This window comes from Camelus dromedarius, chromosome 10 (genome assembly GCF_036321535.1).
Source record: "Camelus dromedarius isolate mCamDro1 chromosome 10, mCamDro1.pat, whole genome shotgun sequence".
Taxonomy (NCBI): Eukaryota; Metazoa; Chordata; class Mammalia; order Artiodactyla; family Camelidae; genus Camelus; species Camelus dromedarius.
In genome coordinates this window covers 30,209,615-30,225,703 of record NC_087445.1, presented here as the reverse complement: position 1 = coordinate 30,225,703, position 16,089 = coordinate 30,209,615, and the positions used below count along the sequence as shown (strand labels likewise).

General features: G+C 40.2%; 1 protein-coding gene across 1 annotated transcript in view; it reads right to left on the bottom strand.

The window, feature by feature from the left end:
• GLDC (glycine decarboxylase) overlaps positions 1-16,089 on the bottom strand; it is a 118,932-nt gene that overhangs the window by 28,802 nt on the left and 74,041 nt on the right. The window contains exons 7-17 of the mRNA XM_064490233.1: positions 15,482-15,559; positions 14,369-14,516; positions 13,842-14,038; positions 12,324-12,420; positions 11,168-11,273; positions 9,934-10,073; positions 9,269-9,349; positions 7,194-7,291; positions 6,582-6,666; positions 6,376-6,417; positions 5,259-5,401 (exon numbers count right to left, since the gene is read on the bottom strand). Coding sequence (XP_064346303.1) covers positions 5,259-5,401; positions 6,376-6,417; positions 6,582-6,666; positions 7,194-7,291; positions 9,269-9,349; positions 9,934-10,073; positions 11,168-11,273; positions 12,324-12,420; positions 13,842-14,038; positions 14,369-14,516; positions 15,482-15,559 — 1,215 coding nt within the window. The remainder of the gene's footprint in view (positions 1-5,258; positions 5,402-6,375; positions 6,418-6,581; positions 6,667-7,193; positions 7,292-9,268; positions 9,350-9,933; positions 10,074-11,167; positions 11,274-12,323; positions 12,421-13,841; positions 14,039-14,368; positions 14,517-15,481; positions 15,560-16,089) is intronic.

Here is a 16,089-nt window from a genome sequence, read left to right as displayed (position 1 = left end):
ATCTACACAGACACTGACCATGAGTTCAGGAAAGAAGGAGAGGCAGATGGCCAAATTGAAGTGTCTGACTTTGTGGTAAACTATCGTGATCTGCACATGACAGTCATGACTTGGCCTTCAAAGGCCAGTTTTAAAGTACACTCTACTGGAAAATATTATTTATCTAACTAAACCTCCCTCTTTGGTGTTTCTCCAAGTCAACACACTTTTCAACCCAGTGATGCACATTATAATCACCGAAGGAGCTTAAAAAAAAACACTCTGATGCCTGGGCACCACCCCTGGAGGACATTCTGATGTAGCTAGTGTACAGGGTAGGGAGGGCACTTCAAAGGCTCCACAGGTAATTCTAATATGCAGCCAAGCCCCATGGTTTTCACAGTGTGGTAGCCAAACCAGCACATCAGTGTCACCTAGGATTATGTGAGAAATACCAGTTCTCAGGCCTCAATCCAGACTCACTACATCAGACACTGTGGCAGGGGTGCTTAGCAATTTCATAAGCCCCACAGGTGATTCTTATGCACAATGAAGTTTTCAAGTCACTGGTTGTGCCCTGTTCACACTTCATTAAGAAACTTCCCAGGAGTAGATTCCGGGAAAGCAACTGCTAGTTCTGTCTACATACAAGATCACAGTTTGCAGTTTTTAAAGACAAAAACAACTTCCTCACTTTTATAAGCCAACTGAGCTAATAATAATTCCAACTTGTCTTTCACTTTAGATATTTCCATGGAAGGTGTTAATTACTGTTTCTGTCTGCCTTAAATATTACATCATAATTCTAACCCAGCAATTCCTAGAGTGTATTTGTGTACTGCTGAATGATTTTTAGAGTGTCACAGTGTGATGGGGAATAAGCTGAAGCAAGTCATGCTGGGCACAGTAGGAAATGGAAAGGTAATTAAATATTATTTGGCTATGTTCTCCACTAAGTTGGAAATGCTCTGCAGGTTTGTAGATTGAGCAAATAAACTGGAGAAATGGGGACAAGTTTCCTGACATTTTTATGTCAAATTCTTTAAACAACTTTGGGATCTAACTGTCCCAGGAAATAGATCAAGTGAAGGCTTGGAAACAAAGACTTCATGCCACAGTTTTTGGTTTTGAAGTCACCCATATTTATTGGCCATTCCTCAATTAAATCTCAGTCAAATGAATAATGTAGCATTCCCTTTCTCATGGTACTTTGAGGGGAGGACCTACATCGTGACTAGAGAGGAAGCCACATAATGAGCTTTGGAGGCCTCTCATATTCTGGGTGCTAACCTTTCCTCTGAGCTGCTGAATTCCACCCTCAGAAAAGAATGCACTGAAGAAAAAGGCCCTGTGGCAGTCTCCATGCAGGCAAGAACCGTTAGAGAAAGAGAGAAAGAATAAAAGCCTTCTGTGAGCATAACTCACAACTGCCCTGGGCTGAAAGACAGGATGGAAGGGCCCAGTAGCACAGAGGAGGTGGTGCCATCACGGCCGCGTGCAGAAACCCCCAGGTTTATGCCTGAAAATTGCAGTTCTCCTACCTAGGCAATTAGAACAAGAGCTGAATTTTGAGTCCACTTGATAGTAAATATTACTCTACTCTCCAGCGCTTGGCTCCTTTGCCCTTTGTTGCAAGCCTTCCTCACTTTGTCTGAATACCACACTTGCTACAAAGGAGGACAGGTGGTTTGCCTCAACCCCAGGGCAAGTTCAAACCCAACTTCATTATGCCATCAGCTGATGGTGAAACCCCCTGAAATCAGGAGAACCAGAAATGAGTCTGTAAGCATCTTACCACTCTTTTAATTGTTTCATAATGTGCATATTCCCCACAATAAAAATAAATTCTTTTTGGATAGTTATATGGATAATAACATATATCATGATTAAAAAAAAATTTTAAGTAATCTAAAATAGCATAAGGACAAAAAGCAAAATCAATTGAAATTCTACCACCTTGAGATAACTATTTGGGTGTCCAACCTTTGATACATTGATTTCCATATATGCCTCTGGCATAGATCATTGAAACAGTATGGTAGTTGCTCAAAAAAATTAAACATATAATTACCATATATCCAAGAATTTCATGTCTGGGTATATACCCAAAAGAATTGAAAGCAGAGACTCAAACAGGTATTTGTACACCAACGTTCATAGCAGCATTATTCCCTATAACCAAAAGGCTGAAACAACCCAAATGTCCATCGATGGATAAAAGGATAAACAACATGCGGTGCATACATATAATGGAATATTATTCAGCCTTTAAAAAGGAAGGAAATTCTGACATATGCCGCAACATGGATGAGCCTTGAAGACATTATGCTAAGTGAAATAAGCCAGACACAAAAGGACAACTCTTGTATGATTCCATTTATATGTTGCACCTAGAGTAGGCAAGTTAATAGTGAGAGAGTAGAATCATAGCTCCCAGAGGCTGGGGTAAGGGGTAAATGAGGAGATATTTTTTAATGGGTACAGAGCTTCGATTTGGGAAGATAAAGTTCTGGAGCTGGATGGTGCTGATGATTGTACAATGATGTAAATGTCCTGAATGCCATTTAACTGTGCACTGAAAAATGATTCAAATGGTAAATCTCATTTTATGTATATTTTACCACAATAAAAAAACTAAGTTAGAAAATATTACTAATGCTATTTTCTGAAAATCATGCCATATTTATCTTTTAAATATCACACAGTAACAAAAAAAGGAAAAAAAAAACAGATTTCAAACTTTTGGTGATTGGACTCTAGAAATCTATAGACACACTTTTCAATTCCAATTAGTCAGGTATAAATGAAAACACCAGGAAATAGCCCCTGATAGTATAACTTCAGTGCCTGACATGATAAGCTAAATTCTTTCTCTGTGCAGAGTAGTCAAGAAAATGTGTGTTTTTTTCTTACAGTAATTATAAAGCCGCATTGGCCCCTTAGATTTCAGTGGATACCAGTCAGCAGTAAATCATGATGAATTAACCAGAAAGTAGTCAGCCCTGTGGGAGACCCACTCTAAAATCTGGAATATAGAATTATAAGACCTGGAATTTATAATCCACTTGTGGAGAGAAGATTACCACAAATAAACCAAGATGGAGGTTGTAACAAGATAAAAATAAAATCACTCACAGAGAATATGTGGTGCATCCCTTCCTGTTTTCCCCAAATTAGACTTCAATTGTCCTTACTCACTGGAAGCATAGCTCTGTATTTCCCCAACAAAGAATAAGGCATTTCTCCATCTGTCACAGCAGGCTTTGGTCACAACCAGAAATATCCCTCAGCTAAGCCCCAACACAGCTCCTACAACTCTCAAGTCAGCTCTTGGAAATGGGCAGTATATCTGGGAATCTCTGGAGCTGGAGAAAGCATCGCTGCCAGGAACCTGATAAGGATTTCTTTCCTTCCTCTAAGACTGGGATGGAGAATGGAGTCTTGCTGACAATTATACAAAAGAGGAGAGTTAGACAGAGGAAGAGCATCAGGTGAACTAAGGAGAACAACAGAGAAACTTCAAAGCTGATGGCTCTCAACCTTGGCTGCAAGTTGGAATTACCTGGGGAGCATTAAAGAAATATCCATGCCTGCCTGCATCCCTTCCCTCGCCCTAGTCCTTCACCACTGAAATTATGAGTCCATCCGGGACTGTGATTTGGACATCAAGATGATTTATTTTATAGACTCACCTCATGAGGCTAATTTCCAGCCAGGGCTAGGAACCAGTGCCTTACAGGAAGGTAACCTTCCTCATTCTTTAGTCAGTCTTCTGGAGACCCTGGACCTCAGTTTACTGCAAGATCTAATGACTTTTGAGTTAAAATGGTCTTGTAAAATTGCTCTCCAATACAACACAGAAGACGTGATCATATTCCATCACTAGAGGGCAGTTTCTTCATCTTGAACACTTAAAGTATTATTGCCTCCAGTTAATTCACTCAGGTTCCTCTTTTACATTAAAAAAAAAAAAAAAGCTGCATGATGACATTTTTCATGAAGGTATACTACGGCCTGATTTTCATAAATGTCATTTCCTTCCTATTCATGAAATGAGGGTTTGGGAGACTAATATTGAAAAAGCTCTGTGTCCTTTCATTTGTCACATGCCCTCTTCCTAAAAGGTTTGTATTGTAAGGAGAATATTGTTTTTATAAAGCTCATGGCTTTGCCGTGTTACCTGCGTTACCAAACAGGAGGTAGAGCTTGACAGTATCTGATTAAGATCTGATAACTTTCTGTCTCAGAAAGAGGGACAATAAATGTCTCTGTTTTAAAAATCATTTGATTTTTGAATCTTGAAATAGAAAATTCTACATTCCTAACACCATGCTAGGTGATGCAGTGCTGAGACTGCTGGTAAAGAAGCACACTGAGTAGTGGGAGGTAGAGAACCTCATTGGGGCAGACTCTTCTTTAGCTATCCTCAGACGTTAACTCACATGCTGAACACGTCTGTCTCTCTGTCTGTCTGTCTATCCCCATGAAGACAGAGCGATCAGTGAATCCAAGTTGACTATATATCAGAATCACTTGGTTGCTTCTTAAAAGTACAGATTTTTGGTCTCAACCCCTGGAGATCTGTAGGTCTGAAGTGGGGCCCAGGAATTCACATTTTTAACAAGTACCCAGGAGATGTTGCTAGACAGAACCCTCTGCTTTTGACAATCGCTGCTGCTCAAATTTTTTACTTTACAGTCAAAAAGACCAAAGCAGAAGAGGGGAAGGACATTTTCAAAGTTAGTGACAAAACAAACCAGGATCCAGGCTCTCCTGGCCCTAGGAGAATGAAGCTTGCTGCTTATAAGGAGTTAGTGTGTGCTTGATTCTGATTCTTATGCTGTATCATGGACAGATGTAGTAACTAGTTTCCAAAGATGGCCCACGATGAACCACGATTCTCCACCTTCACACCCATATGTTGTCCCCCTCCCACATTCAATCTGGGCTGCCCCTGAAACTTGCCATGATGAAGAGAATGCTCTAGAAGTGATGCTCTGTAACTTAAGCGTTTTGCAGCTTCCACATCCTTCCACTTTGGAACACTCCACTTTGAACAAGACACGATTCTGTGAGAAAGCTCAAGCAACCACTGAAGAAGTCCATATGGAGAAGAACCAAGCCCCAGGCCAATAGTCTCAACTGAGCTCCCAGGCAACAGGCATAACTAACTCCCCAGGTATGTGAATGAGGCCCCTTTGGACTTTCCAGTCGACCATCCCAGTGGGTGTTATACCACAAGAGATAACTGAAAAGAACAGAAGAAGAAATCCTCTTACCTGTTAGGCTGGAAAGAGATTCGGTCATAGCCTGTGAGTTCACACAAATCCTTCTCAAGTTCTTGGAAAAGCTGCTGGTACCCTTGAGCTTGGTCCAGAGGCACAAAAGGGTGGATGTCTGCAAATTCCTTCCACGTGATAGCCTGAAGAGCAAGGGGAGAAAACATATGCATATGTATGCAATAGTAATAACAATACTGACTTCAATGTTGATGATGATGATGATGACAGCAACAGCTAACACCGAGAGTGCTTACTATGTGCCAGGCACTATTCTAGGCAATTTAAACATATTTATTCATTTAACTCTTACCACAGTCTTATGAGGTAAGTACTATTCTTGTCTTCATTTTACCGGGGGGTCACAGAGGCCCAGAAAGGGAACTTATACAAAAATACACTGTTTTTCTATTTTTCAGGAACAAAAAGGCCTCCAAATAGATTTATACCCATGGAATCCAATGAGCTGTTTCAGGTATGGTTTATTCAAACTCTTACGTAGCACATATATTATACTTTCTTCATTAAGAGAACAAGATACCAATACAAAGCAGATGGAGAAAATCCTCCTGTCATAATATAAACTGATTTTCTTTGCTTGATGTGATTTGTCACATCAGAATCATCCTGTGGGAACAAAGGAACATCCCAGCCTAGGAGAGATACTTACCAACCAGCACAACAGGGTACACAAATCTTCTGCTGACATAAGAAGTAAATTAAAACCTCAAATCTCTACCCTTCTGGCACTGTCAATGGATTTCTAGAAAGAAGGCTTAAGGTTCTTAATTCTACCTGAGATTAACCACTACAAATTGATAAAAATAAAAGCTTTTAATATGGCAGGTTTAAAAAAGGGGAGTGGGGAGGGTAGGAAGGCATAAATAGTATATATTTATTATTTTAATATTTTTAAATTATTTCACTCAAAAATTTAAATGATCAGGTTGTGATAAAATTAGGGTTTCTGCCAAGATTGTTGAAGAGCAAAATAAAGGATTTCTACAGTGGTTATTAAATCACGGTCCCAGTAGCAGTTTTCCCTAGTTATCTGCTTATGTACAAGCCAAGACACTGCCTCTGCTAAGCTCGCTCTTAATAGAAGTGACCTACTTACTGTGAGTTCAGAAGAACTGTTGAGCTTCATGGTGCAGGACCCCTTTAAGAAGCACAGCCAAAGTGTATCATGTTAGTGACTTCCTATGATCAGCACTCCCATTTCCCTGCACGGCCACCCATTCATCCCTCTTGCAGCATATGAGATGCAACCCAAAGAGGTGGAATCAGAGTGGGGTGGGAAATGGAAATAAAGGCAGTAATTACCAGTGGAATCATGCTATGAACAAGGGAAATGTCTTTGTTTTCCAACTTCTTCATATATCTAACAATATTTGTTTCTGAGTGATAGCTGTGAACACAAAACACAAGGTTTAGGCCAATAGAGTTAGATAAGAGCCCCCACACATCCTCCTGAAAGAGAAGACACATTGAGATCTACCTTCAACATACAGCTCAAATTAGGCCATGGGCAACTTGCCAACAAAGCATCAACAGGAAGGGCATGAACCCCACAACCACCCTCCAAACCCCAGGGGATGCCCGAGGACAAGAAGCTGCCTGTCTGCATTAGAGGAAGGGCTGGAAAGAAGAGGATGTTGAGTTCCTGGGAACAATCTTCAGCCTGGTGACTCTGGATCCAAACTCGTACCTTCTTGAGAGTAGAATTAGGAGTTACGGTGCCGAAGGAGCAGAGCAACCCGGAAATAAGGGGTGCTTTGCCCAGGTTAGGAATGGGACCTTTATGGTGATGATTTACTAGTAAGTCAGGCTGAGCTACAGTAACCCAGGCCATATCACAGTCGGAGTCAGAAGCCCCTCTCTACTGTGCTCCAAAGCCTCAGCACACAGTGCAGAAGTCACACAAGCCACACAAACCTGCTGAACACTTGATGTGTGAGGAACGGGCTAGTTCTCTTGAAGGCAGTTCCTAGAATACCTCTCTGTTCCTCACCCATCCTTTCAGCAACCAGCTCCTGCATGGAGAAACCACAGAAACTAAAGGGCAGGAATCATGCCTGGAACTATGTGTGAACCAGGCTTCCAATCAGTGCGTATTCTGATGGAGCAGCAGAAATCCCCTACCACCCAACCTCCACCCACCCCCACCCCATCCACCCCTGGGACATCTGACACAGTGCAATGACAGGTGTCAGGGGTCACGTATTGCTGCAATCCTCTAAAACAATGCTTTTAAGTTCCGTTGACCTTATCCACAGGAAATAAAATTGTACAACTTTTCCTGCCCCTCCCCAAAAAAGTTGACATCTCCTATATGTTCCTTGAATAATAAAGTAAGTTCCAGTAAATTATTTTAAAGGGCTATTTAAAAAGTTACTATAATCTTCAAGTTAGGATTCTCATTGACACTGCTCTTTTACCTTTGAGAACAATTCTAATAAAATACAAGTGCCAAGACCATTTGATGGGGGGGAAGGACAGTTTCTTCAACAAATGGTGCTGAGAAAATTGGGCATACACATGCAAAAAAATGAAGTTGGACCCTTATCTTACACCATTTACAAAAACTAATTCAAAATGGATGAAGGACTTAAATTTACAAGCTAAAACTATAAAACTCTTAGAAGAAAACATAGGAGCAAGTCTTCATGACCTTAAATTTGGCATTGGTTTCATAAATATGACACCAAAAGAATGGCTACAAAAGAAAAATTAAAGTGGACTTCATTAAAATTAAAAAATTTTTGTACATCAAAGGACACTATCAAGAGAAATAAGAGACAAGCCACAGAATTTGCAAGTCATATATCTGGTAAGAGTTTAATATCCAGGATGTATTATTAAACACATGATTTGCTCCTCATTCTGCCCCAGGCTGAGAGTAGGGCTCACTAGACAGAACCCACAGTGGGTGCTTCATAAATGTTACTCAAATGCATGGAACAAACATGTGTGATTAAATTTAGTGCAGCGTTCTAGAGGAGAGATACATATTGGGTCTTGTTTATTAATTAAAGTTTAAAAGAGAATAGTGTTAATACTTCCTTGATGATTTACATTTGTTATCTGGTGCTAAAGTCATCTCTCAAAGAGGACGTATACAGCCAGGACAGCACCTTTCCACACTCTGGAACCTATTTCTGCTTCCTTTTATTGATTATTTAACAAATATTTATTGAGTGGTTCCTATGCTCCAGGCCTCAAGATGTTGTGATTAACACCTTGCCACAGGTCTCCGTAGCTACTGACCCGTCTCCTACATTCTCATTCCAAAGAATCACCACCTCCACCTCACGTATCCCTGCTACTTCATCATTTTAGGAATCAACTTAGTCACACTGAACTGCTTCAAGTTCTCATGTAATCTCTCCCCTCCTAGCCTTTAGGGCTGCTTTTCCCAGTGTCTGGAACACTTCTGGTCCCATCCCCCTTCTCCTCAGTTGTGTCTTGAGAGCTCCTACTCATCTTTCAGGTCTCAGCTTAGGATAATTTCTTCCAAGTCTTGTTGAGGATGCTCACGAGCATCTTCAGACATTGTCCATCATAATGCATCACCTGGATAGCAGTCTTGTCCTTGTTTGGATCCCCATTAGACTATAATCTCCATAATGGTGGGAATTGCATCTGATATTCCACTATTTTCAGGGCATAGCATATTACCAGGCACATACTAGGTCAGTTTTCCCAAAATCAACATAACCAAGATGCTAATGTCATGAATCTTTGTATTAGGAATAATTTGACTTAAACCCCACTAATAATCCTTCCAACTAGCTTGGCTGCACAGTCCTGGCCAGGGCCCACAGCAGTGACCTCTACCTATCAGCAGTCACAGTGTCACGGAACAATCACTGGTGTAATTTTAACAGTGGGCCACCTAATGTCAGACCTGGGCCCCCTCTCCCTCACACTCAGGCCCACAAGAGGCAAAGCCGTCTTCTATACTATCTCACATAGTCACAATGAGGAATGCACATTTTTATTTAACTTACTGCAGACGACTCACAGCCAAAGATCCACAACAAGTCATCCAGATCTTTTTCATTGACTGTTTCATCAAGAGAAATACCAAGCTACAGAAAGAAAAATGAAATGGAAATCATCAGCTCTGAATGCCAAGACCAGTGAAGAAACCCCAAGAGGTGAAAGGGGAGGAAGTGCTGGACAAAACTCCCAGGCATTCTAAAATAACAAGGTACCAGTATATCCAAGTTGGCCCTTGGGCAAAGGAGGCTAGACTAGTCTCAGATGTCACAAGATTTAGAGTTTTACAGCCGCTTCTGGACTCTAACAGTCTGATGGCTGCAGGGTTCTAGATATGCTCACCTTTTTCTCCCCTGAACATACGTTATCGTATCACTTACCATGCCCTTTACCTGTAACAGACATACTGTAGAGAAAGGAGTACTTTGAGCAAAATATGTGCCTAAGAGTCTCATATATGAAAGCACAGCGTCTTAAGGACAGCTGACAGTGAATTATCCTTTAAAGGGTCACAATGTTCCAAACTGAAAATGGAAATTATTTCCAAAGAAATAAATTGTGCCCAAAGTTCCAACTGACTTTTTTTTAATGAAGAGAAATTTTAATGAGAAAAGTCATGAAAATTTAGAGAATTTGTTTAAAAAAGCAAACAAAACCTGAAAGTTTGACTTACCGTCCCATCCTCGAAGGGCCGAATATTTATTTGCCGCTGAGTGGCCCTGCCCAAGACCTCCTTCACTGAGCAGCCACACTGAATCTTCAGAGTGTCGAAGAACAAGTCGTGCTGGAGCTGGTGCCCCGCTCGCTTGAGACCTAGACAAGACAGGAGAGCCACTGGGTCTCTACATAGCAACCTGACCCTCTGCCACTCAGAGAAATAAAGAAGTAAATCCCACTATAGCTGTTCCTGGTCCTACCCAGTGCTTTGGTGACTGCTTTTTAAAAGTAAATGTTTATTATGCTATAAAAAATTGTGAAATACATATAAAAATGGAAGTTGGTGGGTGGGTATAGCTCAGTGGTAGAGCACTTGCTTAGCATGCACAAGGTCCTAGGTTCAATCCCCAGTACCTCTATTTAAAAAAAAGAAGGAAGAAAAAACACTATAATCACCATTCTGAAATAAGAGTGGTTACCTTTTGGTATAGATTCCTCTAGAAGTGAGGTGTATGTGTATGTTTGTGATATATCACATTACATGTATTTCTTTACCCTTTTTTCAAAAAAATTTAATGTATCATGAACATTTTGCTTTTCTACGGAGTAAAAAAGCATCATTATTTTTAATGGTTATGTAATATTCAAACTTACAGATGTATCATAATTTAACTAATGACTTATTATTGGACATTTAGGCTGTTTCCAAGATTGTGCTATTGTAAACAGTGATTCAATGGACACCCTTTTACATCCTTATCCGATTATTTCCTTTAAATATATTCCTAGAATTTCTGGATCAAATTGTAGGCACATTTTAAAAGCTTTTGATAACGTATTGTCATATCAAAAGTGCCTTCATAAAAGTCATATGAATATCAGCATTCTTTTTAATCTTTGCCAATATAATGGGAGAAATACTATTTTATTCTTTCAATTTATGTTTCTTTAACTAATAGTGAGGTTGAAATTATATATATTCATTTGTAGGCATATACGTAGGCGTATATTTTTTTAAATTACATTTTATGCCCTTTGCCCATTTTCCTTCTTCTGTATGGGGTGGTGGGGGTACTAAGAGCTCAATATTAACACTCAGTCTATCATAGATGCTGGAAATATTCTTCCCAGGTTTTTATTTGACTTTTAATTTCACACACGGTACCAGATGCAGTAAGTTTTCAATTTTACTTACTCTCATTTATAAGTCTTGTTATAAGCAAAAGTTTAAAAACAGATAACTAACTCACCTTCAGATAAAATCAAAGTGGCATTATGTACCCTCCTAGCAATATGTTCCAGCCCGTGGGACCCGTGGTAGATTGCAAACATTGCAGCCATATTCGCCAAGAGAGCCTAAAACAACAAAGAGTATTTAAAGAATCACACTCAACAATATGATGGAAGATGATTAGTGGGAGGGACTATTAGTCTAACTTGAGGTGCCAAAATTGAAAACAGGGACAAAGCAAAATAATCAAACGTCCTGCCTTCTCCATGAAAAGGCATCATACACAGATCAATTTGCTGTCAACCAAAGATAAGTTTGTGACAAATGGTTCCTTCCTGGGATACTAGAAGAGTTCTTCCCTGAAAAGAAGCAGCCACTTTCCTGAGACAAAAATAATACAAGAAAACCAATTAAGGAAACTGCTTCAAAGACCAATGGCTTTAGAACAATCTATAAGAAGACCTTATCATCTACTAACTCCCTGGAGAGGCTTTCAAAAGCCTGGTGATGGGGCTTGGACCAATGCCCTGAGAAGGAAGAACGGTGTACTGCCCACTGAGGTATCTGTGAGATCTCTCTCTTTCTCCAACTCTGAATGGAAGAAATGAACCTAGAAAGGATTGTATGCTCAGGAATGGTCCTCCACCTGAAACTAGGAATTGCCTGGATGTCAGAAAACACTGCTCCCTCTAACCTAAGCCCTTTGATAACATCCAGGTAGCACCCCCTCTTTTATTTCCCAACCACTTCAGGAATGCCTCTCATGAGCTCGCAGTACAAGTACCCCATGACCACCACTGGCTGGGCAGTCTGACCATCACCTCAAGCACCTCAAGTGCCTTCACTTTGCCTTCCTCACACCAACCTGGAGGGCCCTCCGTCTCAGCCCTAAGAGAAGGTGCCCCAATCACTGCCCACAATGGATCTGCCTATGGCCAAGAATGCTAGACAGCCTAAAGTGTGAAATGTGTGCGTACACAGAACTCCAGTAAAATATGTTGTATTTTGGTTCTGACAAGACCACAGGCTTCTCTACCAACAAGATCGTGACATTTCCGGTGTGCACACTGCTCAGTGGATGGTGAATGAATGAATCAACAACTGAGCGAACAAATGAGCAGCTCATTTCTGTAGATTGTAAGGCATTCAGTGAGCAGGACAGGTACGTGATCTACCTGAGCTGTACAGATGTTGCTGGTAGCTTTGTCTCTCCGGATGTGTTGCTCCCTGGTTTGAAGAGCAAGACGATACACTTCTTTCCCACTGGCATCTCTGGACCAAGAATAAAACATTCGGTTAACACAGATAATCATAGCAGCAGGAGTTGCCCTAAATAGAAATGCTTTTTCCTTCCCAACTTGAAGTGAATTCAGCAAAATTGCTTGGATGCAAAGCCATAAAGAAACAATTTCCAAACCATCTTCTTCTAAATGGGACTACTAATTTTCAGTTTGTACTTTGAGGATTTGAGGCACCAAGATATATACAATAAGGCTAGGAACTCTGAAGAAAAATTTCCCAGGAATCACCTCCTAATATGATGATGTCACCATGAGAATTAAGCTTCACTCTGAGCTTCCTGGCAGACTCAGAGAAAAGGGAAATACCTGACAAAGGAAACAGAATTTCTATTCTAGAAATCTGAAGCAACTATAAGGCTATAAATAAAGAATGTTAATAATCTTACCACTTGTCTCTAATAAAATTTCTCCTGTCTTAATACAATTAAAAATCTACATAAACACAAAGATTCAGCAGTCTTATGCTATATTTCATCAAGCTCTGGGGTCCACTTTCCAGAAAGGCAAGAAGTTCAATATAAAAATTAACAGATTAAAAAGAAAAAAATCAACAGATAATAATTAACATAAGAAAAAAATTTTAATTAGAAAACCTTCTGCCTCATCTCATCTGGTGAAGAGACATCACTGATAAAAGCTAATGCAAGTATACTTAGAAAACTATTATTTTTAAATTAAAAAGAGCCATTTGCTGTCATGTGAGAGTATTTCAGAACTTCACATCACTGTCACATCATTCACTAATTCAGATTACTCACTTTCATGCTAAATTTCCCCAGTAATAATCATGGCATTCATCTAATTCTTAATCTGAAGATCTTCATCAATGTGAAGCACATAAGAAAGTACATCTGTAAATTATGCAAATGGCCAAGTAGCAGGCCTCTAGGAAATAACGTGGGTCACACTCGATGTCTGCATGATACTCTTTTATTGTACTTGTCTTTACATACATGGCATGATACACTTTGGAGAAAGAAACTAGTTAGATACAAAATGTACCTAAAATGTTGTCTCTCAAGGTTTTCATCAACCTAAATAAATTCATTTCTATGACTTCAATACAAATGTTGTAAATTGTGTACACACTTTTTGAAATATGCATAAAATCATGGCATTTGAGAAGAGGTACAAGGCATTTGAGAAGGGGCAGGTATCGGATGAAGGGTGTGTGTGTGTGTGCATGCGTGTGTCCTTTGGGATAGGGTGGGGGGTAGGCAGGGCACTGATACCCCAAATACATTCTCTCTTCTGAGTCTATGTTGTTCATTTCCTTAATCGACCCAAACTGGCCCAGTTAAATTCAGAGAGAAAGCAGCAACTTTTGTGATCAAGAGAGGAGCAGGGAAAACCATAACCACAATAAAAGGGGAGAGCCATGAACTGCTTTACCTTGTTACCCCAACCATTCTTCCAGGCATCATCCTCACCAAGCTTTCTCTGACAGCAAAAAAGGCTGCATGTGGTCCGCCATAGCCCAGTGGCACCCCAAATCTCTGTGAGCTGCCCAGGGCGATGTCTACCCCAAATTCTCCAGGAGGCCTCAAGATACACAGAGCTAAAAGGTCAGTAGCACAGCAGGCCAAGCTCTAGGAAGGAAACAAGAGAAAATGGACAAGGTTGTTACCTTCCCTGAGAACAGTGGGAGGATAGCAAATTATCTCCGTTACAGGCAGACTGGCAGAGTTGTTTGTATCCTGTGAAATTTATCTACTTATTCATTCATTTAAAATATTTACTGAGTGCCTACTGCATACCAGGAATCAGTGAAGAAATCAAATTTGAAGAAAGGAGGTAGGAGAGTTTTGCCATACCAGGTGATAAAGGAGTAGAAATTAAAACACATCAAAAAGATGAACAATAATAACTCAAAGTTGGGACACACCTCCATGGACCCCCACAAAGAGAGGTTTGCCTACCCCTGCCTGATGGGCTCTCTCCACCAGTTCTGTAAAGTCTTCCACCTTCCCCTCAGTGTCTGGGTACTGGAACAGCACTCCACTGACATCCTTCCCACTGAAGTCCATTTCATGGGGTAACTTCAGTTCAATGAGGACTCCAGCATACCTGGAAAGACGGAAGACAAAGAACAATCACACATTGGGTTTATAAGGGAAAGTCAAAGTTACCTACAGTGTTTTTTCCGTGATACAGCCATTCATATTCTGTGTCATTCCTTGGTGCCCACCACCCCACCCATCCCAACACATACCCCCATGCCACACCCGGCCCTTCAGTGTAACAGTGCTTCACATCAACTCAAGTGCATCTAATGGCTCAGCTTCCGTTTCTCTCTCCACCCTTGCTACCGCCCCTCTCCCTCCCCTGTCCTGGGAGAAGAGAAGAAACGTGCCTTCCTAGGGCTTCAGAACCATACCTGTAACCACAGAGCCATCACCACTTTGACTTTGGATAGGTCTTGGGTGAATGGAAAACCTCAGTGAGGCAAGAAAGACCTGCCTTAAGTTCCTAAAACTATCTAATTCCTATATGTCAGAAAACCACTTCTGAAGGAATGGTTGTATGGGGTCAAGGGAAAGGCTATTAAACACACCTGTAAGTGGTAGTTGTGCTGTGTTTATTTGATCTGATTATAGCACTTAAGAAATACAATATGCTTTCATCTACTTCATACTAACCTAGGTATTATGTGGATTCTCTATGAGTCCTATTTGTAGGAATACATACATTGTGTGAGAGTTCCATTTTCTCCCTCTGCTTTTCAAACTTTCCAAAGTACCACTGAAATTATTTTAGTATTTTTAATTTTCTTTTTACAAAAACAAAACAAAACAACATAGTAACTTAATATAAAGCAAAGGCAACCAAATCCACTATATATTTTTTTCCTCAGTTCTGACACATTTTATGTGCCAGTGAGATCATGGGAAGAAAGTGAGACAGGAAGTAAAACTCAACAACCCCAGCTTAAACCAGGTTCACCTCTAACCAGTGTGGAAATAAGAAGGAGAAACAGCAGAAATGACCTCAGAAATCATCCCTGAGTTCAAAATACAGATAAAATTAATTACTTGGCTCGAGTCTGGACAACAGCTATTGTCTGGGGATGGCAACGGGGATCAATAAAAAATTTCCTCCTCTTGTTGTGTCTGTTGAAAAGAAAAATCACATTCAAAAATGAACATTAAAGAAATCAGAGTATCTTCTAAGAATGCAAAGCAAAGACAGTACTTAAGGAAAGTCTGAGCAGAGGATAAAAAATAAGGAGTCAGTAATAACTAACAGTGACATTTACTGATTAGAATTCTACTAAAATCCAATTCCCATTCCAACCCCATTTAGTAAAATCAATTTTAAGCAGGTTTAAATTTTTAAAAATACACTACGAGGAAAAAGAAAACCAAAGGGTAATTATAAGGTACAAGTAGAAGTAAAAAACTAACTCTTCTAAATAAAAACACCTGAGAATTTTATTGCCAAAGGAGCATTGAGAGATTATCTAAACCAAGTGTCCTCATTCAATGCAAGAGGAAAAGGACTCAGACAGGTTGTGACATGTGCTGAGCCACACAGCTATGAAGGAACTAAGCTGGGGCTAAGAACCAAATTCTGAAAGTGCTCTAACAATCCATGGTTTCAGGAAACAAAACTGATGGGGAGACATAACAGTTTGCATACC